General features: G+C 40.5%; 1 protein-coding gene across 6 annotated transcripts in view; it reads left to right on the top strand.

Annotated features, from left to right (window-relative positions):
- kcnq5b (potassium voltage-gated channel, KQT-like subfamily, member 5b) overlaps positions 1-27932 on the top strand; it is a 116531-nt gene that overhangs the window by 63433 nt on the left and 25166 nt on the right. For all 6 annotated transcript variants that reach the window (XM_051386098.1, XM_051386094.1, XM_051386095.1 and 3 more), the window contains exons 2-4: positions 17779-17869; positions 19818-19944; positions 26433-26608. In XM_051386098.1, coding sequence (XP_051242058.1) covers positions 17779-17869; positions 19818-19944; positions 26433-26608 — 394 coding nt within the window. The remainder of the gene's footprint in view (positions 1-17778; positions 17870-19817; positions 19945-26432; positions 26609-27932) is intronic.

The following is a 27932-nucleotide window of genomic DNA, read 5'->3' as shown; positions in this document are numbered from 1 at the left end:
CTCTATAAGGAGAAGTACAACAGTATAAGCACAATCCTGGCAGTCGCTGCGTTCCACTTCTTCTCTGACTTAAACCTCTTTGTTTCCCTGCTTAATGTCACTGCTTAAGAACATCCTTTGTGAATGTAAATGCCTGAACGTTAACATGTCCGTTTCTCACCTGCAAGTGCCTTTTACATGTTTACATCACAGCGCTTTTGTGACTCCTGGTTTATAGTCTGTTTTTAAGCATTTTATGGACATTATTGGTGTTACAGAGAATTTGCACTGCTAGCCACAGGAGCTTCCAAAGCCGGTCACATCCGCACCACACATTATCCATTCTTAATTCATATATTTGGCTTTTAAAAATATTTCAGCTGAGAAGCTAATGTCTGCCAGAATGTATTTGGAGACAGTGTATTTGATTGCATCAGCTGTGCTCATTCATATAATTTCAGAGTACAATATGCAGCTCCCTGTTATGGATATGTGAGTGTGTGTGTGTGTGTGTGTGTGTGTGCCTGCTTGTGTGTGAATGAGAGAAACTCTGCTTAGCTTTCGGGGCTCGATAACTTCTCAGTGATGTGAAACATCCAGCCAGAGCTTGCTCGATTATGATGCGATTAGTTAATTGGGTGAAGATGTGGAAAGTGAATTATGTGCGTATCTCATGCTACGCCACTAATGGATGGAAAATACCTCCATCTCCGACCTCATCCTCCCCACACCCTTTAACCAAAAAACTTCTCATAATTTCCAACTTGTGCGTTCTAAAGTGAATAGATTTAGCATCTCAGATTTATATCATCTTTCCATTTGGCTTTCTCGGGCTGTCTCTCATCGTGGCCACGGCTTGAGCCCGGTTGTAATTTACTGTGAGGTTGTTATCGTTACTGTAACAAAAACAGCCAACCGGCTCCTGTATTTATGTGCTTTATCTTCCTGACCTCGTGAGTGCCCCTCATTTGAAAAATGTGCCTGGTTATTAAAAACCAATCTTACAACATAAAACGTCTCGCTGTGTAACCTTTCACCAGAACATTTCTCTGTCACTCTGAAATATTGGAAGACCTTTTTATGTGCTTCTTGCTTTCTGTTTTAGATTTCAGATTTCTCTGTTACACCACGGTGGCTTGAAGTTCAAATTACCTTGAACAGAAAAGTCAACAGTTTTTCCAGAATACACTGAGCGTGATTATCTGGCACCTCAATTATTGTTTCCACAAAAACCGAGAGGCTCTCTCAGTCGCACGCATCGGTCTGAAGCGTACCCACTCTGTAAAAGCGGCATAACAAATCCCTTTAACAGAGACACCGAGGGCCGCCAAAGAATGTGCTGTTCACCACTGCGACTGAACAGGAAGTGTACTGCTTTTCCACAGGACTCCGCGGAAAATGGTTTTCCCATGAGCAGTGGCATGCAATCAGGTGCATGTGTTTTCTTGGCCGTTAATATCTACTGTCAGCCGAGCCAAAGGGATCAATAGAGCAGCATCAGGAAGGACTTAGACTGCCGTCAATCACTTCTCAGCCTTCTCACTGTCTCAATGCTGCAAGAGCGAGGAAGGTGCTGAAAACCGCGTTGAGTGTTGTTGTAGCCGAATTAGCAGAGGCGACAAGCAAAGTCCTCTATTAACAATGGCCCTCCACCTTTGTGTGGTGATGAGGCTACTGATGGCTGGAAGGTATGCATCAGCCACTGAGAATACACTGTCATCACCTCACTGAAGCCTCCCTCCTCTTTGTTTTGTCTGCCTATTCATCTTTGTCAGACGTTGTTTGTTGTAATTGCTTTTATTCAACTGTATTCATCTTCCTGAACCGAAAGCAAAGGGACAAACCCGGGGCTGGGTCTCATCTCATCATATTCGAGACTTAATAATGTAAATCTCCAGCCTGATATTATAGCTGGCTGCTGAATATGCTTTTGAAAAGCCATTGTGTAAATTTTCTTTCTCCTTCTGCAGCGAATTCATAATGAAAGGGCCTACACAATACAGTTTACAAGGGCCCACAAAATGTAATGAAATGATGAGACCGTTGAGTATATAGGAAAAATCTCAGTTCTTCACTGTGAGTTTTGTTCAGTAATTGTGTTTTATCATCTCTGCATGCAGCTAAATATAAAGAGAGAATAAACATTTGCAGTGACGTGAGTGGAAATGTGCTGATTTGTACTTTCCAAGCTCCTGCTTAATGAACATTGCATGTCAGTGTGATACAAGTGTTTAGATGACTCAGTGTGTGTGTAGCTCTTGTATTTTGGAGGAAGAAGTAGTGTAAATTGTCATTTGAGGAAACAAAAGGTAGCTGATGGCACTGTTGTTGACAGAAAGACAAATGTGGGGCGAACTCATGTCATTTTGTCTTCTGTCAGCTGCAGTTTACTGTAGCAATTGTAAAACGTGACTTCCTGTACTGATTGTTTTCTATGTACTGTCAGTACAACCGGATCTCACACACACACACACACACACACACACACACACACACACACACACACTGTGTCCTATAATTAAAAGAAGCAATTTAATTACATTTTTTCATTAGAGTAAAATAAGTGTAATGAAAACATATATAATGTGGTACAAAATTACAGTGGTGGAGAGAGATCAACAAACAAAAACAAATGAAAACACAAGAAAACCTACCGATTACGTGATTCCTATCTTACAGGAGATATTGGCATATACATATCATTAGCCTTTTACTATTTACTAGCATGTTCATCAGTTTTAACGTGTACAACCTGCAGCATTTCTCTGTGGTGTTTCTGCTGTGTTGTGAAGTGGTGATGATGGTTGTTTTGTCATATGTATGTGCTAGAAGATAACAGACAACGCTCCGGTGAGGGTAGTGTCAGCCTGTCAGTCCACCGCTTTGGTCTTGACGGAAATATTTGAACAAATATTGGATGGATTGCCATGGAATGGACAATCATGTTCCCCGCAGGATGAATTTGTAATCACTTTAGTGATCCTCTGACTTACCAACAGTGTGTCCAATCATTCATAACATTCAACCTCAGCTGAATACTCTGTGTTTTACGCTGATTAGTAAATGTCACCATGCTAACAAATCAAGACTGTAAACACAGTAAACATTATTCCTGCTTGAAATCAACATGTTAGCATTGTCAGTGTCAGCGTGTTAGCATGCCAACATTAGCATTTAGCTCTAAGTGGTGCTGTGCCTCATGGCTATAGACTGTTGGTCTTGTCTTTATGTACAGTTGTGCCCACACACCAGCAGCATCTCCACGCTGTGTTCTGCACTTGAGTGACAGTGAAGGTGAATAACCTGTTGCTGTTTTTCTGGACATTTTTCTTTCCAAAAAATAGGTTTAAATTTTGTAACTTAATTAACATGAGCTTGAATCAACTGTACACAGATGCTCCAACAAATAGCCTCCACACCAGATATTTTGGTATAGAAATGAAAAAGGCAGCGAGAGTGTAAATACTATAAATATGAATGGAGCAGACCTCTGGTTTTACTTCCTTTTTCTATTAAACAGTCTACATGCTCGCTGATGTGTGCTGACAGCCCTGGCTGGTGGCTGTTTTTTCCGTGTTTCACACTAACTGGATCAGGGCTCATACATGCTGCTCAGCTGCTTCTGTGAGACTATGTTTAGAAATCCAGGCGTGACGCTATCACCCCGATCTCTGATGAGATTATGACCGGGTGATTTGAGGTGATATTGGAGCGATGGTTCGGTTCTCAGTCAAGCAGAGGAAAAAACACTAAATCCAGATTATTTGACTAGTCTTAATGAGCCCTGTGTGTAAAAGGGACAAAGAAATGAAGTGTTTCCTGGCACTTTTTTCATACACGTGCAGTGACAGGCAGATTGTATGATGTAAGGTTATTGATGATCCTTCATGTTGGAAGTATCTGGGTGGTTTATGGTGGCTGCCATTAGAGAGGCTGACAGTCATTTTCCTTCTTACATCAGATATTTGCTGAGAATCATTAAGGTCTCATCACAGAGCCCTCCTTGTAGTCCTCTGTATATTTTTTATGAGATGTTATCAGTGTTGGAGTTATGGAGTCTCTGTAAAGTCTAGTGTTCCCCTGCAGCTCATTTGTCATGTCATCCAGAGGTCATTCATCACAGCATTATCACATTTCCAATGATTACTCCCAGTCTACCACTAAAGAACTGAATGGAATTTAAGTTGTAGTATTTCTCCAAAACAGGCTTTAACAGCTGAAATATATGTTGGATTCATGAGCAGGTTATGAGACATTCTATCATCGGACAATTTTGTCTCTTGACAGAAATGGTTTGCCCTCCAAGAAAGGGGAAGATCATTCCATGTTTGGATCTTATAATGTATTGTCACAATATCAGGTTTAGGCCTACTAAATAAAAAAAGCTCAGTGTTTGAAGTGGAGAAGAAATATTTCTGAATAGCTTATTAATAATCCAGTTTAACCACAGAGATCCCACTTTAATTCTTGCTTCCCTGGTAGCCATGTTGTCTGCCACACTCCCTGCCCACTACCCAGTTGTTGATTTTTTTTTCATCACTTTTCATGCATTCGTGTCCTTGCTCGAGGCTTCCTGCTCCTCTGGGGAAACACTGGTGTGTTTAGCCTTGTGGTGGATCTTGAAATATTCACAGTAAGTTGTCTGGGCCTCCAAGCTGTTTTTTTGTTATGCTCACTAACTGTACATACAAAAAACCTCCATTGAAGTTTGATGTTATGTGGGTATTAATGCCAGCAAGGTTATATGTACAGTATATACAATGAATTCATATGCAAAAAAAATGCAAATGACAGAATATGTATAAGTGCCGAAAATGTCAGATTTTGAATTGTTTTTTATTTTATTTGAAATTAGGCCCTTCTTTTCTTTTATGAACAGGAGGTGATGAGTTTTATCTTTTCAGGAGCAGAAATCTATTAAGAACTTGAGAAGTAGAAGGAACTAATACTGAACGGACAAACAAAAGAGCACTGTTCATACAGAAGTTAAAGCTAACTTAAGCTAAAAGCTAAAGAGAACTTTTTGTCATGGGCCAGCCCAGTTGAAGAGTGTGATTGTTTTACGTTCACTGACGTAATGCTTTAGAGAGACTGCTGATTGTTTTGTAGTTTGTGGCAAGACAAAATTGATTACCTTCGAATGCCATCCTCCAGCATCAGTTACCACCGGAGAAAATAAGCAAAACAGAAGATTAAAGAACAAAGTTGATTGAAAAGCTGTCGTCAAAACGGATATCTGTATTTGATTAATAATCTAGCTCTGGCACATCAGCGTGGGCCATTTTAATGTTCTCAGCCATCAGCTTCATCCTTCGTTATCACCCAAATTTAGACTGCATGGAGATGGATGCTGGACGTCAGCCCATCGACCAGCCCACTCCTGCACCGTTGATTAATGGGGTCCTTGCTATTTTGAGGTCACAGGGGTTTGCCTGAGCAGATATCACAGTGAATGAATCTGCTGCGCAGCACTCGGCGCCGCTGGTCTCCTCCAAACTCAATGAAAGTGATGTGTACTGCGGTGGTTTACCCCCCCTGAGCCGGAGTGTTTCAGTGAGAGTGGATTTTAATTTAGTTTAAAGCTCTAAAGTTTGAAGCATTGGGTCAATTTGTCTTGACAATGAGCTTCAGTTCAGTGCTGACCAGTCCTGCTGAAATCTTTTGATCTAAACTCTGCTGACCTTTGAGATTCAGCTGTTCCGAATGAACTGAAGCCTCTAACTTTACCCCCACCCCCCAAATCTGCTGATTCATCTTCCACACATACAGCAGGTTTATTTATCTCTGAGTCTGACCTTTGTGTAGGTGGCTGTGCACACCACAGGGGAGCGTGGGTGTGGTGGTTCCAGTGGTTGTTGGGCCAGAACACCATCTGGACAGGTGATGTCTTTATGCAAGACATAAAGGTATTAGTTTCCCAAACTCTGTGGGGTTAGTCCAGGACGCCGGTCCATGTCCGTCTCTCATTACGGTGTGACAATGAGTGCTCTGTGTGTCTCTGCCACTCCCCAACCTCGGTGAGTCTATGTCTGGGTGCCTCATTATCCCCTCACCTGGCACCATTAATACTTGTTTGCCTAGAGGGAAGTGGGGTGGAGCCTGAAGGTCCAAGTATTGACCCGTCACTAGCTGGAGAAAGTAGACAAATAGTGTTGATCGATGGAGAGAGTCGCTGAAAAGTGGGACGCCACTGCACTGAGCACATCGCAGCTGACTGTACGAGAAAGTCACTGAGGACATTTTCAACCATGGGATAGGATCAATAGGCTTGCAAATGACACAGATCAATCCCTGACAATGATTGCTTTGGACAATATCCTCTCCCATAACAGGGATAATGGGAGCTGTGTGTGAGAAATACTTAAATTAAAGTAGTGAGGATAAATAGTCATGCCAGTCTTGTCCTAAAGGGCCCTTTTATATTTGCATCACTCTCAGTTGGAAGCAGACTTTCTTCATTCATTTGAAGCTGGGTAATGAAAGAAAGAGAATTTATGAATAAGCACACATATTATAATGCCACTGACACACTCCCTCACACCCAGCAACCACTGTGACGCTGTTTCTATCATTCTACCATCATTTTCACGCAGGGCTCCACAGTAAAATTAGCAACAATAAATTTGCAATATCCTGTTAGACCTTCAAAGTAAAGCTTGCGTGGTTAACCTTTTGAAGCCATAAATATTACTTTTTTAGATTTAGGTTAGGTTAGGTTTAGGACAACATTATGTGTTACATAACGTACCTGATGTAACTAAGAACGTGAGTAAGTACTTTAAAATTAATTGTTTAACGTAAGACTTTAATTAAAAGCAGGGTCCCAATTAGACGCAGGTCTCTTTTACTAGCCTGGTGTGGCTACTTGTGGCAGGTCTCAATTAGAGGATTGGTCTGGATTTTATAGAAATTCTTTGGATGTTTAAAACCTCTTAAAGAAAAATTCATATTGGTTTAAATATATTATTTGATAGTATTTCCCATCTGTGAGTTTTGTGCAAAAGGAATTGGCCTGTCACATATAGATGGCAGTTCCAAATAAAGGCACGCAGGCTCTTCATACTACATCACCTTGCACTTTGCAGGCACGTCAAGAAATGACAGAAATTATATTTTGAGGTGAAGGGCCGTTGACCAAGCTGAGGTATTTGACCAGTTCGGAGGTGCTCTCTACAGTGCTTATCACATCCTGTGAAGTACTTTCACAAGATATAGACACAATTACATCAGTTTCAGCATGTTGCCATACACTGTCAAGTGTTCTTGTTTCAAGATGCTGCCCATCAAGACATCCAACATCTCTGTTTCAGTCACAGATGACTGTGCATGAAATAGTCACTGTGATTTGGAGTGGCCAACTTACCAGATGGGAATCTGTGTGGTAGGAGGCGGTCTGTGTCTCTGAAATCTGTTCTAGTTAAACCCCAGATGTGAAAGTGTATCCGTGCAAAAACAGGTGGCTCTTTTTAAAGTGGGTGAAAACAACCACACACCACTCACATCATCTCACATGTTTTTAAAGTAGATGTTTAAATGCACACTGTCACTGCCAGCATACACTCAAGTAGCCAGTTTATAAAAGTAGTGCAGGCCTGCAGTAAATCCTCCCTTCATCAAGGTTAAAATGTTTTTTAAAACTTTCATAGAGGTGATGATTCAACTATATGTTCAATTTGGATGGTTTGTGGTGCTTTTGAACTATGTTCCTGTAGCCTACCCTAATATAAACCCTGATATAAATAGGGTGGAAGAAATAACACAATCTACGTATAATTCAATGTGCATGTGCAATGTGCAAGGGAGGGTGAAGCGAGTGAGTGGCAATCTGCAACTAAACCGCTAGATGCTACTAAATCCTAACAACTAGACCTTAAACAGGAGATCCTGAAAACTCTGTCCACAGGCTAAGCTACTTGCTAGCTACCTGTCTGAAAATGATGTTAAAGCCCACTGTCTATTTATTCAAACATCAGTTAGCCTACAGGGAGTGATTTGACTTATTCATCATAAGTTGCGTAACCATCATAGAGGTAAACACTCACCTGCACACAGAGAGCATATTAACCAGCCAAGAGTCTCTTTTTGTTGATTGGACCACTCACATAGTTAACATTAATGAGTACATTTTCCTGCAACAGTTGTCTTTATAGTGGGGGAAATCAAGGCTGGATAACCTTTTCACCTTTATAACTTATAATCTTATCATTAAAATAAATCGCAGCTCTTGTCCTCACCGACAACACGTCAAAGCTTCATAAACAGTGAGAGGCTGCACAGTCTGGGTCTGGCTCATTTATGTCAGAATTGTTCAGTTCCTCCTTTAGTTTCCATTACAAGTCCTCCTACAGCTCTGCTGATGGAGTTTTAATTTGCACAGCCTCTTTACGTGCCTCGATATGAGAGAACAGGACACATTAAACTGGAGTGAGGCTGCTTTACGGGTTTGCACGCTTGTGGTTTTCTATCCAGATGTACTGCTCTTTCTTTTCTACCAAGCATGTTAAAGGCCCTTAACTTTTCATTGTACACCCATGGCAGTTTTTGCAGAATTTTCATTATAGTCTCTTGGATGTGTGCGGATGACGAGTGTGAAATAGCATTGCACTGTGGGTGGTCTCTGTGGCTTTATCTCCTCATAGCGCCTTCACATTTTGCTTTTGTAATAGAACATCAATTCACAGCACAGAGGATTATGTGCATGCCCTTACACAGGCTCCTCTTGTTTTCCTCTTGTGTTTCTTTTTTGGTAGTTGAGCTGTGATATCTCTGCCCAGCTGTGTAGCTGAGCAGCATCACAGGCTGTCCATCTGCTTTTTGCACTAATTATCTTTTTGGGGCCCAGTAGGAAATAATCTAAGATGACGGAATAATTGGTTATACAATATAACACCAACTAGGGCAAGATTCCGGCTTTTAAAAGTGAAGTGCAAAATATTGAAATTATAGAAAAATAAACAGAGCAAAGCATTCCACAGCAGTTTCAACTAGATTCTACAGTTGCCATTTATTTCTGACTTCTAAAAAAAAAGATGTCACAGACATTATGAGCTGAAAGAGAACACATTACACAGTACACACTGTGTTCCTATAAACCTTAGAGCCTGTGCGAATTTTCCTAAGACATTAGGACATGATGTTATATGTGATATTTAAAGTGTTTCATTTAACTGCTGTTTGAAAGCAAGCTTAGCTGTCAGGATTTTTTGTCTCAACCTACAGTACCACTTTAAGATAGTTATCATCCTGTCAGCGTGAGGACGAGTAAAAATGTTACAGCTACTTAACTGCAAACTGAATCCTAAAACAAGCAAAAATCCTGACAAATTCTAATAATGAAAACAAATTAAAGAATGTATATTTTCAGTCTTTGTAGTTCCAGGTGCCTCTTATTATATTATTAAGACAGAACTGAACATCAGCCCCAGCAACAAAGCCTCCCTGTACAGAGCATTACTTTTATATATTGGTGACATCGCCTTTAACTAAATGAAGCGGTTCAGTGACTGAAGCCGGCAGAATGTGCACCACTTGAACATAGCATTAGAGGTTTTCATGTTTGATGGGGGCGGAAGAAAGAGCACAAAAAAGATGCTGACAGGTACATCTACCAGCAGCCTGAGGCAGGAAAAACTGTCTGCATAATGTACTCACATGACATTTCACAGCAGCACATCAGTGGCATTAAAGTTGAAGCCACGGTTTTCAGCAATGCTACAGCTATATTATGCTAATGTCATAAAAAATATCATCATGTATTATCAGCACTCCCTGGGACTGCTGTCAGTCTATAAAAACATTGTTATCATTCAGTTTTGGGCAGTAACACATTGCACAGTCAACCTGGCTGTGGCAGATGGTTTGTTACACTGAACAGTTTGGACAAGGGCAGGCAAAATACTTGGCAGGTGATTGAATGAACCATCTGTCTATCACAGGCGAACTTCAGCCAATTAGATCAACGAAACACATAACGTAATCAAACTCTTACAGCGAAAATTCCATCGAGGAAAGCCTTCAGTGTCATTCTTATAATAAGGAAATACTCTCCAGTTCAGATATGACTGATGCTTTCACATTTTTGATAACCTCTTGGTGGTCTGGTACCACTGTAGTCTGGCCACAAACGCATAGATTCTGGATGGATTCTTGCATGATCTTGTGATTTTATGATCTCGTGAGTCACACATCACAGTAATGTCAGTAATTCAATTCAATTTCAAATCAATTCAATTCAATTCAATTTTATTTGTATAGCGCCAATTCATAACAGACGTTATCTCAGGACACTTTTCAAACAGAGCAGGTCTAGACCGAACTCCTTATAACATTATTTACAGAGACTAGGTGGGTGGTCGTCTGCCTCGACCAGTTGGGGTGAGAGAGAGAGAGACAGAGACAGAGACAGACAGACAGACAGACAGACAGACAGACAGACAGGTGCACAGCAAAAACAGTAGCAACAACTACACAAATAGTAGTGACTGATGATGATGAACATGAAGACAATGACAACAGCAACGACGGGGGACAATGAGCAGTGACAATAGTAATAATAGTAACTGTAGTAATAATAATATTAATAATAATAATAATAATATTAATAATAATAATAATAATAATAATAATAATAATAACAATATTATCAGTGATATTAGCAATGGCAGTCAAGCAGGACCATGGCAGGAGGCTCCACCCTTACTACTGGAATTATCCCTTACTATTGAATAATTCCAGTAGAAAGGGATAACAATTTGGATGTAGGCTTGAAATGAGTTTCTCTGTATTCAGTGTGCAGCTTGGGGCAGGAGGTATGGCGGTTAGCCTGGCCGAAAAGACGTCAGGAATCACCTGGTGTTGTTGAGAGATGAAGGGTGTGTCAGCTTCACTGTGAGGACGGGACTTCTTCTGGGCTAACATGGTGTCACCTATTGCCTCTTTTCAATGTGAAATGACATATAAAGGCTCCTGTTTTGTACTGATAAGCTATCCTGAGAAGTTGTATGGCTGTCTGACATGTTGCTGTCACCTCAGCTAACATCTGTAGGCCCCATGAGGAGAAAGGCACATTAAACTTCACAGCCAAACTCTCCCTGTAGTCCTTCCTCCATCCAGTGATGTCTGAACACATCATGGATGCAATGGGAAAGGCAACAATGTGCCTAATTATTCTTGTGATATCGTGAATATCCTCACATGACTTAAAAAAAACGTCTAGCTTGCCAGCAAACAGTCCTATATCGATTTCCTGGTTTAATTTGAACAACGGGTGTCATTTTAGAAGTAAGAAGTCCAATCATGATTATCATGATAATCGCAATTATTTTGCCCGAGATAATTGTGACATGAAATTTTCATATTGTCCCATGCCAAGCCTACGTGCATGTCTAAAAGTAGAGCAACAACAAATAAAATCAATCACGTGCAAAGAAAGTTCTCTTGTCTACAAAGTTGAAGAAGAGCAAAACATTGTAATATGAAATCTTGGCATTCGACTAGGTGCCTTTCATGTTCTGTCTTTGCAATCTTTTCCAAATATTCAAACCTTTTATTGTGGTGGAGAGAACTCTCCTTTCCTCAACCTGAACATAAACAGCATGCCAGCCCCACACGAAAGAGGACGTCATTGAAAATACGTAATATTAAAGTTCAAGTGTTTATTCTTAATGTAGCCATAACAGCTGGAAAATCCTCCTGCTATACCTTCTGTTGTGTGGATTCACAGAGCACCAACGGATCAGACTCGTCGTGCATTATTTCCGCAGTGCTGTGTGTTATCGAAACTCTTCTAAACACTGTGCACAGCAGAGAGCCTCACACACAACACAAACAACAAACCAACGGTACTCCTCCTAAACACCTCACTGTATCAATAGTCAGACGTCATAAAAATCCTTGCTCCTGGCCGCTCTTTGAGCCAACTTTGCAAGTTCATTCTGCGCTTGTCTAATCTCCCAAACACATTCTGCTCATTCTGCTGTCTCTTTCAATGCCTCTTGCAGAGTGAGACACGTAACATCAGCGTAATGGAGAAGGAGAGACACAATGTTTGCCCCCCACCCCCTCGCCTAACACTGCTTGACAAAATACAGAGTGCATCCCTGGCTCAGCCTTTTTGAAAGAGCCCAGGTGCATTATGGAAATTGTTCTGCCGTCTTCAGTCTCGGAGCAGCGTCCTCTGAGCTTTACACACTCAGTCCCCCCCGGCTCACTGTCGGCACTATGGCTTATAACACATCGCGGCTGATAGCTCGCACAGAACACATGCACACAGGCTGTCTTGCAGATTTAGAGTGTTTGTGTGTATGTGTGTGTGTGTGTGTGTGTGTGTGTGTGACTGTGCTGAAAGGGTGCAAAGACAGGGAATGTAATTACAGTACTTAAACAAGTGATAACAATCTAACAGTGTATGACACAGACCTTAAATCTACTCCTCCCCCCAAAGTAAGCCCCTGAAATGTGCAGGGTACACTGCGAAGGCCTGTCGCTGTTGGAATAGGCCAACGCTTTGTCAGGGCGAATTTAAAGAATGCTTTGAGACATGCGACGCATGGCCGACTGCGTGGAGGAATGTAACTGCATGACCTCACAGGGAAGGTCAGAGGTCATGTCTCTGGGTCACAGTCTCCATAAAGCGAGGCCAACGGACTACTGTGAGTACTTATGTTCAGACCACTGGTGATGAAGGTTTTATGGATGATGTGTTACTCTTGGAACCTTGTGATAACTTCTGAAGGCTATGTTGTTTCATTGTAAAGAGAAAACATATCATTTCCTACTAGATACTTTAGTTTTATGTTTTTTCAGGTAATCTACCAGCATTTGGGAGCATTTCAAAAGCCTAAGAGCCTCAGAATTGAAACCTAAAGCTAAAACATGAAAATCTTAGAAAGACACAAATTACTCTTCTAAGGACTCTCATAACAACGGAAATTTATTGTAAAAACCATTCAATAATCTAATAATACAATTCATACAGATCCTGTACAAGTGAACAATAGCACACTCAGTCAGTCTACTATTAAAACAGACGGACATTCGAAAGGCTGACAGACACCACTACTTTTATGAGCCCAAACAAGTCTTTTATTAGGTTTAAGGTTTCACTTTGTATCCTCACCTCCCCATAAAGTTACTAAGGATAACGCAGAACTGACATTAAGGTGACACACACTTCCCCTGATCCCCGGCTCAGCTTTATTTAATCAGTAGAGTGAGAAAATTGTCCATTGTTATCACCTCTGCAACCCCACCTTACAGTGGTACCTTCTTTTTTTTGTTTTTTTAAGTGTTTTGCTTTAGGTTTTATTGCCTTTAATAGATAGTGTGAGCTAAAGAGAGACAGAAAAGGGGGAGAGAGAGAGGGGACGATAGGCAGCAAGGACTTTGTACATGGGGCGCCAGCTCTACGAGGTGAGCGATCAGGACACCCCATCAGGACAACAGTACCCTCTGCCAGACAAATTGATGCCCCTTTACTGTAATTGATCGATAATGAGAATAATTGCTAGTCGCAGCCCGAGTGTTCACAAGAAAAAGTGATACAAATAGGTATAATTTGAGTTTTGTGAGTATGTGTGGTTGAAAAACATGAATGAAAAATGCTTTAAAAATTGCCAGCAGGTGTGGTTGTGGGTGAATCACCTCCAGGAACAGCTCAGAAAACACAAAGTAAAGTCTTCAAAAAAAATGTCTTCTTAACTGGCTGCAGTTTTCCAAAGCAAAAGATTGATTAACATCTATTGGTGAACTTCTTATGCTATTTCCTGTTTTTCAACCTGGTAGAGTGCATTCCCTTCTGGTATACTAACTGGCAAGCATAGTATTATGTGGTTTGGAACAGAGACACGGCTCAGTTGAAATGGCAGGGTAATAGGGAAAGATAGTTATTAGCGACAAAGTTGTAGACAATTAAATATCTGCTTTCATATCAACCCAAACTAAATACCGTGATGGTGCCCTGTGAAGGCCAAACTCAAAAGTGAATCAACAACCCACGGTGCCATCAAAAGGCAGGAGCAGGATTTGTTTTCAGGACCATGGACAGCATCAGAGGACATATCTAGATGTCATGCGAGTGAGAGCTTCTTCTGGTATAATCCGTCATAAGAAACCCAATCAGATCCGATCATTACGGCGTCATTAGTCTATTAGTGCGCTGTGACCCAATTAACACATGACCAGGAGTCTTCAGAGTAATGCTTCTTTACACGTTTGGGTGTAAAGGTTGCACTGAATTTATCTGTCCACAGTATGTATCTGGTAAAAAAAGACATATTTTAAATTCTCTGATGTCTGACTTTTATTTTGACATAAAAGCTTCCACAATGTCTGTTAATTGAAAACAGAGCTCAGTTTTACTTTTCAGTTTTACTATTAGAGTAATGTGCTCTGATTGCAGGGATGAAAATATGTGTGTATTTCATGTTAAATAAAGATGCCATTGTATATGTGTGTGTGTAATGCCAACATTGGGAGTGTGTGTTTATGTGTTGATGTGTATGCAATGCACTCAGATTAAACAGGTCTCTCCCTGAATGCAGGGATGAAGAAGTGGTATGCTGTGTTACAAAAGGTCACGATGACATTGTATATGTGTTTACTAGCCTATTTGAAAAGTATATTTGCTTGGTCGGAATTCTACAAAAGTGGATCGCGAGGTAATGACAAAATGTGTCCTGAGGTGAGACCAGTTGAGAACCACTGATTTGGGAAATAAAAAGAAGTCCTTCACCTGACAGACAAGTCAGACTATAGTACAGATTCAAAGAAAAGGGTCACACTTGGGAAATGTATTAAGACTCAAATTTAAAGCCCGGGCAAGAATACATTGTAGATTATTAATGGTAACACTGTTTAGTCAATGTAATACATGACTTTAAATATTCATGAAATAATATTAATAAATAGCTGCTATTTATATCTTGAAAGCCTACAGCCATGTATAATTATGAAACAACTAGGCCCTGGATATGTGAATGACGCCAGACAGATTTTGGTTTTGCATCTCTTTGTGGTCATTTGGGTGTCTCTTTGTGGTCGTTTTGCATCTATTTGAGGCCGTTTGATTGACTTTCTAACAAGAAATGTTACCAGTAACTTCATATAGAGGTTCTGATAATAACAAGCCAACCATGTATCACCTTCTGACTCTGGTAGGGGGCCTGATCAGATTCGGGGGCGCTGTGCCACCTCTAGCCTCCCCTCTGGCACCGCCTCTGTGTGCAGGATGACAAAGATGCTGTATATCTGTTTTTATCCACCCGTTGCAGTTTGAGGACGTTAGTCATTAGCCTTGCAACCCATTTTACAAACAAATCAATTAAATTATGCAAATCAGAGCACTTACCACTCATTCAGTGGTTCTGGGTCTCTTTCTGTTTATATGTGAGTGGAGGAGGGGTGGAGGGTGCATTTGAAAGAGGGGATTGGGTGGAAGGACAGATGTCTCTATCTTGCGAGGGTGCATTTATTTGTGCGTTTGTGTAGGCCAGCTAAATTTTTAGCTGCTGCTGTTTGGAAGGTTAAGAGTGATCACTCTACTGGAGGAGGAGAGAGAGAGACACTCCAGATTAATTCTGCCACATATGAGCGTGCGGCATCTTCACACACAGGGACCAAGGCCAGCCGAGAACACCGAATTGTGGGATTAATTAGTGAACTTAGTTGAGAGCTTAATGACACTGTCAGCGTGCTTTTCAGTAGTTCTCTACTCTCTTTTAAAGTAAATATATTCAAAATGGAAACTCTATGGATGAGGGGAGTTGATTGTCACTCTGTAATTTTCGGTCTGACAACCTTGTAAGTGCGAGAGGCGTAGGTGTGCCGGTGACAAGGAGCTTGCTTTTCAGCTGACAGCACCACAATGCTTGTCACTAGATGTTTCCCTCCAATCCAAATCACATTATTCAAATCTTTTGAAATGTCAACAGAGCAAACCTCAAACTTTTGATACTTTATGCTTTTATTTCACTCGAAACCTCCAGGCGCTATCTGAGCCGTGTGACGGAGCAAGAGGAGAACCTAACAGTTGAGAAATAATGACATAACCATCCTTGTGGCTGTGGAAAATCTTGACCTCAATTTTGTCTCTCTGGATGTCAAAGAGGGCCCGACCGGGGTCAGAACAGCACAGTCCTGCACTGTACTATAGGGTATGGGACACTGACCCGCTCTGCACACCCACCATTTTCACACAGGCGCCTTTCAAACACTGGATGTTATCCTGATGCCCCCAATTTTCAAGTTTGAAAGATTTCCTTTCAACTCTGTGATAATCTGGGGTCAATTTGGCACCAAGGGGCTGGTAGTTAGGAGTCCCCAGTCTCTACTTCAATACAGCTGTGGAGATGGACAAACTGCTTTATGGGTAGAGCAGATGTCATATTGCCAATAATGAAAAGTTTTGCAAGCGGAAATGGATTATATTGGGGAAAAGCTTTTTAAGAATTGAAATAGCCATGCACTAATGGTTGGTAAATAGAGACATTATATCATTGCACTGAGTGTATTGTTTACACATACAACAAGGGTTGTTTGTCTAAATACCAGACAAAATTTGGAAAACTGATGCATTCACACATTGCTCATAATTTGTGCGCATGTTCATTTGTCATGTAATGGAATAAAGAACAACGGAACAGTTGGTCCCGGGTACGTTTGATGAAACAGAATTCAGTCTTATGTAAACAGATGTAAACACATACGAGTTCTGATAGATGGAGCACATTTCCTGCCCCCAGCGATTTACAAGCTGTTTTCAAATAGAACTCAGTTGAAGATGGTCTTAGCATCTCCAACAGTAACCACAGGTGTGGCAAATCAAACAGAACTATTTTACTGTTGTGGTTCACTGTCACCACTCTGATAGCATTGGCAGGCAGCTGTTTTTAGCAACAAGCTCTAAAAAGCCACTGTGGCCTGAGTGTGAAGTCTCCATTTTTGAAGTGAAAGTTATTATTATTATTTTTTTTTTTTACAAATGTAGAGGCCTAAAGGTCAGGGCTCAGCGGAAGGTCTCCAGTTTGAATTATTAACGTGTAACTGTACAAACATGAAGCAGGACATGACTGAAAAAGAAAGCTGTGTCTGCTTTACTTAAGCCTCTCCTTGGACAACGATGAAAAGTACACACACAGAATGTCACCCTGTCTTTCTCCGGCAGGCTTAAAAGGAGATCTGAGATGATAAAACACAGATGTGCTCTCACCGTTTAGCATCAAGAGCCACCGTAACTCTAAACCCCCGCACTCGTATTTCAGACAACGATGTGTTTTTGGAAGATTTATGCAATGGAAAAAAAACATGTTATGGTTATGAAGATGGAAGGCTACGGTTTCCTGGCCGAGGGAGCGACAGTCGGAGTGTGGAAATGGTCGGATGTTGCTTGTTTTCCAATAGCCGCAGTTTCACTGCTTGTTTCTTGCAAATCATGTTACACAAACAAGCATGATTAACTTGATATCTCAGGAAATTGAATAATAGTCGGCCTCATGGTTCACTGCAGAGAGGAAATAAGTTCTGTGATTGTGCTGCCAGGTTATTCGTGTTCTGGTCCTCCTACAGTGCCAGAATGGGTTCAAGAGTTTGTCGCAGAGGAAAATACAGCGGACAGCTCCACTTTAGTGCGCATTTCTATTATCAACAGCATATCTGTGAGCAGTGGAAATAATGTTTTGGAATTTGAGATTTGCTCTGTTGGTCAGTGTGGTGGTTTCAGAGGTCAGATCATTGATGTCATCCTGTCAAATTGTGCGTACATGTTGTATTTATGATTCTCTTCTTCGTTTTTCTGTTGTTCAGGTTCATCTTGGTCTTCAGCTGCCTGGTCCTCTCTGTGTTCTCAACCATCCCCGCTCATCAGGACTTCTCCTCCTACTGTCTCCTCATCCTGGTGAGAAACTGGACAACCAGCAGCCAAAAGGAATTTTATATCAACAAAATGCCAGTTCAAATCACTAGAGCCTCAACAATAACCTGACCAGGACAATACACCAATAACAAGAAACTGCAGTACAGAAGTGTTTAACCCTTTATAGGGCACTCATTGAAATACTTGGAAATTTAAATTGTCAACCCTGGAGTGTTATTGGCAGATATAAGAAGATATTCTTTCTTTTTTGATTTTTCAAAAAAAGTTTCACTTTTAGGCTGAAAATCAAAGTCAATGATGTCTAGGTGTGTTGACACAACAACAATCTGTGGCACAGCAGGCCTCCTCTTCCCATAGAAGGACTGAGCAGACTACTGCTGCAAAAGAAATATGCCACATCAATATACTATGAAAATATGTTATATGTAAGCAAATCAAGATCAAGCCCACTTTGAGTTATTTGTGAAAGAAAGCCATAACAGTGAAGTGTATATTAGTATCACCTATAAAAAAAACTACCAAAATATGCCATATTGTCCGATAAAGGGTTAAATATGTTTAAAATGTCTCATTTAAATTTTTTTTTTTACATGAGAGCGCACTCATTAGGTTCAGGTTTCAACTAGGGCAGTGTAACAGCAAGAATCTGGAAACACAATACTTATCACGATATAGGAGGTTACAATTCAATATATTGGGATATGTTGCGATCATTTTAATTTTTTTATGCAACCAGAACACTAGGATCTGCATTTTTCAAAGTAAAATCCAACATCATAGCCCTTAGTTTACGTTCACTGCTATCTAGCCAATGGGGGTTTACATTAATATTAATATAGTAATTAGTATTTTTGAGAATGAATTAAATATAACAAAACAAAATATCGCAATACAATATTTTTTTTATATTTTATAACACCCCTTGTATCAACTGTAAAATGCTCCTACTCTTATCTTTACAATCTCTTTAAACAGGTATGTTTTCATTAGTGTATAATCACCTTCTACAGAGTCCTCCATGTCATTACAATTTGACCTTGTTCTACATAATACAAGTCAATATGATGCAATATGGTTAGTTTTTGGGGGCAGAATGTTGGACCACTTCCTTTCAGTGTGATTAGCTAAGAAACATAGAACACCATGAAGCATTTCCCTTTGGTCTCAGCTTTGTCAGGTCATAGTCTGTAAAATGCTCCAAATATTCTGATTGTACTCATACAATGACTTGAATGATATTTTTCTGTAAAAATGTTTTTGCCTACACAGAGGTCTAAAGAGCCGTCTCCACAGTGCCAGGAATATAATTCTGTTGGGGAAATGCTGAATGCTTTACTTGTTTCCCGTAGCCAAGGCCGAGAAGTGCACGTATTGAAGAAAATGGAAGAATGTAAATAGAAAACCTTTGCAACAGTTAACAATTGAGAGGGGAGATGTGAAGCACTGAAGGAGGATAACAAAGAGCACCTCCTCTGTAATAAATAGCACATCTATAGACTTCAATGGCTCATTGGTGCCTGCCCTCAAACTGGGAACTTTACTGGCTTGAAGTACTAATAACACTAAATGGAGTTCAGAGTTGCCTTCAGAAAGAAAGTCGGAGCTACTGGTGGGCAAAAATGCTTTTCAAAATGCTCTTAGTGTGACTCAATGTGTGTTTCTCAAAAGCCTCTAACTAAAAGGAGAGGTTGGATTTTTTTTGTACAGTTGAGCATTTACTGCACATGATTGCCCCCGCAGCAGTAACCACCATTTCACAAATTGCACTGTGCTAATTGCATCAGTGTTGTTATCTAATGGAAGCCGAATGTGCTGTTAGGGTCATTATCAGATACGTTGTCAACCTGGCGTCCATTTTAATCACAAAAACATTGCATTAATGATGTATAATGACATGTGAGGATGTAATTAATCTCCTGATAAGCAATGACACCGCCAAAACAACTATTGTTTGTGTCTTCTTGGACAGGAGTTTGTGATGATTGTGGTGTTTGGATTGGAGTACATCGTCCGTATCTGGTCGGCAGGATGCTGCTGTCGCTACAGAGGGTGGCAGGGACGACTCCGCTTTGCCAGGAAGCCTTTCTGCGTCATAGGTGAGTTGTTGAGTGTCTTTTGTGGAAACAGGCACACACCTTTCCTCCCAAAAAAGTGTTGTTTTTTCCAGCAGAGGTACCAATTCCTCCTCCTTCATTGTTTCACCTTTCAGTTGCCTTCTCCTTGCCTTCTAGCGGGCCGAAGTTGTCCTCTCTGTGAACGCAGTTTGATGTCAGACGTAAGCACAGTCCCACAGCACGCTATTGACCATAGTTTGCTCGTGTCGTTTTCAGTTGTGGTCAGAGCTCATAAGAGCAGAGAGCATTTACGTAATGAGGTTGCATTAACTGCCTTTTATTCTTTCCACTGTTTAGACATGGATCTCTCTGCTCCTGCTCTTGGAAAGTACAGTAGGGTGCTCGAGGGAGGGAGAGCAGGGCTTCGAGGTCATGCAGGGTGCCGTGAGCTCCCATCGTCACACTTTGCAGTGACTGCTGCAGTTTGCCAGCACTGGGGGAATATGAGCAAAACAAAAGGGCCAAAATAGGGTAAGAGAGGCAGGGAAGCAGAGTGTGACAGACAGCGTGACAAAATGAGAGAGATGATGGGATAAAGTGAGAAAATGAAAGAGAAAATGAGTTGAACTCAGAGGACCTGAGTGGCATGGAGACAGATGGAGGTGATGCAGGTATACATGGCGATCGGTCACATCGGGCGTCTGTGGCTTTGACACATACACCTCATTTATTAATTAGGTTTATCAGTTAGCTTTCACTGTGTTCCAGCTTCCATACAGCCACAGTGCTGCGTTATATAACACGTGTCCTCATGTCTCCATATATAACTGTACCTCTTGCACTGTGTGATGTAATCAAATTTTACATGCACACGAGAAAGGGATTATGGTGGTTTTGTATAAAATCACAACTATAATGTGAACATTTTGTTTTTAGATTATAGCCTAGCTGCTGCTTGTTTAATTTATCACTGTGGAACAGACAAAAACAATACTTGTCAAGGTTTGGACGCCCCCTGAAGAGTTATTTCTTACAGTGCAGATAGAGGAGTAAATTATTTGATCTTTTTTGAGAGACTAACTTGAATTTGGCTCTATACCAGAGGTTTTCAAAGTCTGAGACAGTGGGCCTCCCCCCATTACTTTGCTTGCTTAGTTTTGCTCAATTCCTGGATGCCTATGTGATCATTATGTTATTTGATGCCATAGACACTCAGAAATTGAGCCAAGATAGCCTAATATTGCTGTTTGACTTTACGTCGGACTACACCAAAAAAGAAAGGTTTGCCCTAGAGCAGTAGTTTCTAACTCTGGTAAAGTGGGAAAAACGTATAATTCCCACAAACTGCTGTATCTCTTTCACACACATTTATGCTACTCTATGTGATCTCTTTTTGATAACTAATCTAATAGCTAGTGTAATATTTGTTTTATTTCCATTCAGTGAGTCTCCCCTGAAAGCCCTCCTGGGGAGGCCCAGTTCTGCTCTGGAAGATTGTGCCGCTGTTGTGAAAACAATAAGTGATTAATTACTTAATGAAAGCAGCAATATTTGCAGTTACATCGTCCTTCTGTGCGGCCTTTCAGTTGGCACTAAGCCAAACATGTCTATCCAGAACCTCTACCCTACTGTACATGCTAGCACCATCTTGCCATTACAAAGGCAATGACAGTGTTTGTGTGTTGATGAGGCAACAGTGGGCAATTTTCCTAAAATCATGTTTATAATGTCAGTTAATCCCATTCTTCTGCTAGAAAAGCTAAATCTAAATTGAACATGCTTGAAAATGTTACTAAGGATGACAGTGTCACTGCAGCAATCAATTTAGACTTGTTCCCAAAAATCGTCAGCATTTTCAGCATTTAATTGCTCAATCTAAGCTACTATATTTCTAGCTAAAAGAGCAATATTTGTGAGTCAGGATGCACGGTATGGATTTTTTTAGCAGATAATATAACCGATAATGACCTGCTTCTCCTGGCTGATACGATAAGATAACTGATAATTTCATATTTTTGTATTTTAAAAAAGAGTTGATAACCTGTAGTTTTTACAACCTGTGATTAATATTCCATAGCTCTGATCTAGTCTAACATCACTATTGTTACACAAGAACAACAAACTCTTCAAATGTTCATTTATTTTTACGTCCCAAAAAATTATAAAGGCATGATATAAATTATATAAATGGATGATTTATTTATTTATCTGCCCGATAATTATCATGCATTCCTATCTGAGAGCACACATTTCATCTCATTTTATTTCCATAATAGATTCATTCGGTAGTATTAACCCTTGACCTTGTGATCTGCATGTGTGACAAAATAATCTCAACTAAAGGTTTACTTTTTAGCTTTCAACCATATCTCATAGTCTTCATCAGTGAGTGGATGAAGTCAGGTTATCATTGGATAACACATGTAGGTCACATGATGACACGTGAGCGAGTTCCATTAACCACTGAAGACTGCGTGGGACGGTTGAAAGCCCTGACAATGCTAGCCAGTAGACCTTGAGATGACATTGTTTTCAGAATGTCACACAATATTAAATGTAATGTTGTACTTCACATCAGGACATACCTCAGATATAGTATTATGTCAACTGGTAATCCTTTATACCACAACAAGTTACTCTCCTGCTTTACCTGTGTAATATTTAAAATGAATACAGAACATTTGCTTTGGAAGCTGAACATTAATTTGAAATATTTTTTCCTGTTAGTGTTACCTTTGGCAAAAATGATTGTGCCCAAAAGTTAGATCATTAAGCCAACTGTGGAATTGTTTTTTCATATTACTTGCTGGACTAAATAAAATAAAATCTTAACCAATGTGACCAAAAGCTATGTTAACCTGTCAATATATACCGCTGAGGTGTGTTTCTGTTCATGTTTGTTTTAAGTGTAGTTTCCTATATGTATACAAGTGTGTTAACATACAAATTTGAGTCCCACAGTGACCAGAATGAACTCATAAATTACTGGAACCAATTTCACCTCAAGTGGTGTAAGCAGTTGATTTGTCCACTGCAGTCATTTAAAGCCCATTAGGACCAAATCCTTCATTATGAATACTCCCCGATGGTTGAGAAAGAAACACAGCTGCTGACAACCATCATGAATGACTGCTGCACATTTCCCATCATTCACTGTAGCTAGCTCTCATCAAATGTGTTGGAATGTTGGACCTGTGGATGGACAGTAATATCATACACTTTTCCTGATACAGTATGTTTATCCGAAGGTCAGAACACTTCATGCCGAATTGTTCCCAAATCCTTGTTATACACCAATCAGCCATAATTTGAAGCCTCATACCAACAGTAACAGTGATGCACTGTGTGTTCTGACACCTTTCCATCAGAACCAAGATTTAATTGTTTCAGCAGTTTGAGCTACAGTAGCTTGTCTATTGGATCGGACCACACTGGCCAGCCTTCGCTCCCAACGTGCATCAATGGCCTTGGCCCCCCATGACCCTGTTACTGGTTCACTGCTTTTCCTTCCTTGGACCACTTTTGATAGGTACTGACCTCTGCAGATCGGGAACACCCCACAAGAGCTGCAGTTCTGGAGATGTTCTGACCCAGTCGTCTAGCCATCACAATGTGGCCCTTGTCAAAGTCGCTCAGATCCTCACACTGTCCATTTTTCCTGCTTCTAACATAAACTCTGAGGACAAAATGTTCACTTGCTGCCTGATATATCCCACCCACTGACAGGAGCCATGATAACCAGATAATTAGTGTTATTCACTTCACCTGTCAGTCAGAATGTTATAGCTGATCACTTTTATATTTTATTAAACTAGCTACTACTACTCAAATGGTGATTATCTCAATTTGGAATAAAACGGCTGACAGAAATAATGGCAGTGTACCTTACGCTGGGAGGTGGATAGGGAAATCAGTACAACACCTGCAATGAAAATCGATTTGGGTGCCAAATATTTGTTATTTTGCTTCCAACAGATTTGTTTCTTTTATTAGTACCTCTGCACATTACACAATATGGGATTATGGTACTGTATTTTGACCAAATTGAGGTGGTAATGACATATTGTTTAAGAGTCAACACAACACATGTTCTGCATTTTGCCTCTGCCCTTATCTTACTGATTTGATTCTCTTTATATCACATTTTTTCACCTTCGGAACTGGATGTTTTCCTTGTAAATGGACCCTAATGCTCCACCAGTTTTACACAGGAAGGTCAGTTTAGTCCTAATGAAGAGTACTTGCTCAACCTTAGAAGACAGTTGTATAATGTTTTTATGGCTCTGGGTGAGCTTTTTCGAAGGACCAGTGTGTAGGATTTAGTGGTATCTGGCAGTGTAGTTGCTGATTGCAACTCCCTCACCTCACCCTCCGGTTCCAAGTGTGTAGGAGAAACTACAGTGGCTGCATAATTTGCAAAAAACGCAAAAGGCCCTATCTAGAGCCAGTGTTTGGTTTGTCCATTCTGGGCCACTGTAGAAACATGGCAGTTTAACATGGCGGACTCTGTATAAGAGGACCCACTTCCACTGGACTTTTAAGTCTAAGAAAACAACCGTGATGATGTCATCACTGTTGTCATCATCAGCAGAGTTGAACAGGGTGAGACGTTCTGCTTGTCTGCTGTGAGCGCAAGCACACCGATTACTGTCTGCCTTCATTTTTATAGCATTTGATGAATATATTTTCACTAACAAGGTTTCAGCAGACTAAGCAGAGGCAGTGTGCTGAGTGACAGAATAGGAGATGTGGATGTGGAGTGGTAAAGTGCAGCTGCCACCTGCAACACTTTAACACTGATCAATATTGATCAAAATGTTCTCCATCGTGTCCACACTGCTGACAGTAGATTTTTGTATTTCTCTGTAACATTTTCAACTGAATTTTTGGGGGTCCAGAAGAAAAAATTACTGGATTTTCTTGATTGCGCACACATTCATCTTTCTGTTATTCACTCAAGATTGTCTCTCTGCACTTACAAAGAGAGTGAACCCGCTGCAGCACTGCGGGAGCCCTAGAGACTCTCCTCTCCTGGGTGTTATTAATGTATTTTTCACGCCGGCGCTGCTGCTGATGACTGTTCCTCTGCCTCACTGTGGGTCAACTGCCCTATGGTTTAGAACAGGAGCCATTAGCCACACCTTGGTCAGCATTTTCTTTCAGAAAACGGGTTCGGCAGAAGGACAGGAGCGAAAGGGATGCTTACATATGAGGAGAAGGCTCTTGCACACTGTGAACTAAATAACACTACCCAAGGGTAGAGTTTCACATAGCACAATCGGTTTGAGAGGAGCAAGGGGGGGCGCGAGGAGAAAGAATGTTATATGTGGGCTTGTTACTTTAGTCATCTGTGCTCTTTGTGGCTTTGATGTTCATGGTGGTTTCGGTGTGAACTTCCTGAACAGAGTCCGATCTGTTTGTGTGCATGTCTGTCCTCCTGTGCCTTTGTTTGTTGATGTTTGTGTATCTGTCTGTCATAATTTGCAGCGCATACAGTTTGCCTGCAACTCACATTGCTTATGGAAAAATGAAACGAGACACAAATCTGAAACCCGCAGACTGTTAGAATATCACAACATGCAGTGCAGAGATCTTCATCATTTCAGACACGCTGTGTAAGAATATTCTTCATGGAGCTGTGCTTTAGCCAATTACTGCTTCCCCGCTGTCCTGTTTGTGTGTACAGCAGATCGATGAGGTAGCCTGGAGACTGAACATATAGAGTATATAGGAAGAGCACACTGTACATTATTGTACTGTTGATGCCTGTAGCAGATTATGTCAGCTGCAGTAATATGGAGCCTTTGTTCGGATAACCAGAGTCAGGGGAGAGAGGGAGGTGACATCAGTGAGTTGCTGTTAATGCAACAATGTGATAGATATCAAGCCAGTTCTCGGATATTCTGACCTCCAGGCTCAGAGAAGTCTGCTTTAGAGGTCCAGTTTCACATTAAGATCATTATAAACCAGATATACTTGCCTTTAGGTTGGATTTTTAATCTATAAGTGTGGACACATTTCTGCTCCTATTACAAATCATTTCTATTTCCTGTTGTTCTCATGTGTATGTACTATTTATATAGTTTATCTTGGGTGTAAGCATTGTTGTTTCCCAGTATTTGGGTAATACAAATGCAGCTTTTGCAAATCACTATTTGCGTCTGTGCTCAACTATAATGAACTCAGCTGACTTGAATTACATGAGTATAAATGAACAATGCAAGAAATATAATGAAAGTAAACATGAACACATATGTGAGAACACATTGCATTAAGTTCAGAATACAATTAAACCTTTTTCACAGCAGCCATTTTGACCTGAAATAGTAGGGTAAACGCAGGTGGCTGCTCACAATGGCTGCTTCCATTCAGTTAAATATATCAGGAAATGCATAAAAATGTATGAGCGTGATGTCAGTTATGATGCCTATTTTGTGTCCAGGGTTTATTATAATAATGAATTATAGTTTGTGCAGATTTCTGCTTATCTCTTGGTGAGCTCTTGTGTGTGTTTCCTCTTTGCCCTCCAGACATCATAGTGCTGATAGCGTCGGTGGCGGTGGTGTCGGCCGGTAGCCAGGGCAACATCTTTGCCACCTCAGTCCTGCGGAGCCTGCGTTTCCTGCAGATCCTACGCATGGTGCGGATGGACCGAAGAGGAGGCACCTGGAAGCTTCTGGGCTCTGTGGTCTATGCACACAGCAAGGTGGGCTGCCGCAGATGAATGGCCAATGCATACACACTTGTTGTTGTTGTTGCTAGCTACAGAACAAGATCCCTGGGAAATGACAAAGTTTCTTGCTGATGCTTGCTTGTATACAAGAGCTTTTAGGGGTCTAAGAAAATATCAAAAAACATTTTATGATGGTTTAAACATATTAAACCCCCAACCACTAAATAGCAGTGTTGTAAATGTAAACTGAGGAGTAAGATGTTGGATGTGACGGGGACTGTGATAAATACAAATGCAATTATTTTTCTCTAAAACTAGAATCTTTGTAAACCCTGTAATGTGATACATATTGTTTCATATCAGCTCTAATGAGCTTGTGACATCCAGTGTAGTAGTAGTACAGTATGGTTATATGCAGGGTGATAAGTTGATCCGATCATGAGTTCTGAGATCAAATGTCAGTGATCAGTCGAGAAGCCCCAACTAGGGTTGCACAATTAATAAAAAAATCTAAATCCCAGCATGGCCAAGTGCAATAAACAAATTGCAGAAGAGCTGTAAACAGCATTATAATGAAGTACTGTAGTGCTGCAGAGGTGCCCTAGTCTACAAATCTTGTCATCCAGATTTAAGAAAACATTTTTGTTTGGTACAGTTTTTTTAAATGTACATTTGTGATCCAAAAATGGTAATTCCCACATAACCGTGAATCATAACGCAATATCTGTCAAAATGATTGCATTTTGATGTTTTTATCATATTGTGCAGCCCTAGCCACAACCTGCATTTTGTCAGTCGAATCACTGGCCTTTTTTGGTCATTGTACACAGAGCAGCACAGGACAACGGCATGGGGGTATGAACTATAAACCGAGTCTTGTCTCAAAATCAAATCACACTGTTCATGTAAAAGGTAGTACTGTGTGTTGAGATGTTGATTTAACTCTATGGTAATTTTTTTATGTGGTAGTTAGTGGTGGTGTCGTACATTGTATAGTGAAGTGTTTGTAATATTTTGTTCCCCTAAAATATATAAATTGAACAACACATTATAAATCTTTCCATATAATTTATACTATACATTAGACAGGTCAGCAATCTTTACTATCAAAATAGCCAAAAACATATTTGATCATTTCTCTCTGCAAATCAAGTGTACCAGTAAGCCAGCAGCGCTGGTGGTAAAAGCAAACAAATTGGTCCATGTACTCCAGGACCAGTGTGTGGTAGGATGAACTACTGTGAGTAATAGTTACACATCTGATCAGATTCAGATTCACTGACTGAAAGAATTCATGTAGTGTTGAATTAGATTACATTTTAATTACCAAATGTACAATACAAAACAATTCACGTAA

Source organism: Dicentrarchus labrax, unplaced genomic scaffold, assembly GCF_905237075.1.
Source record: "Dicentrarchus labrax unplaced genomic scaffold, dlabrax2021, whole genome shotgun sequence".
Taxonomy (NCBI): domain Eukaryota; kingdom Metazoa; phylum Chordata; class Actinopteri; family Moronidae; genus Dicentrarchus; species Dicentrarchus labrax.
This window is presented reverse-complemented; position numbering and strand designations above follow the sequence as displayed.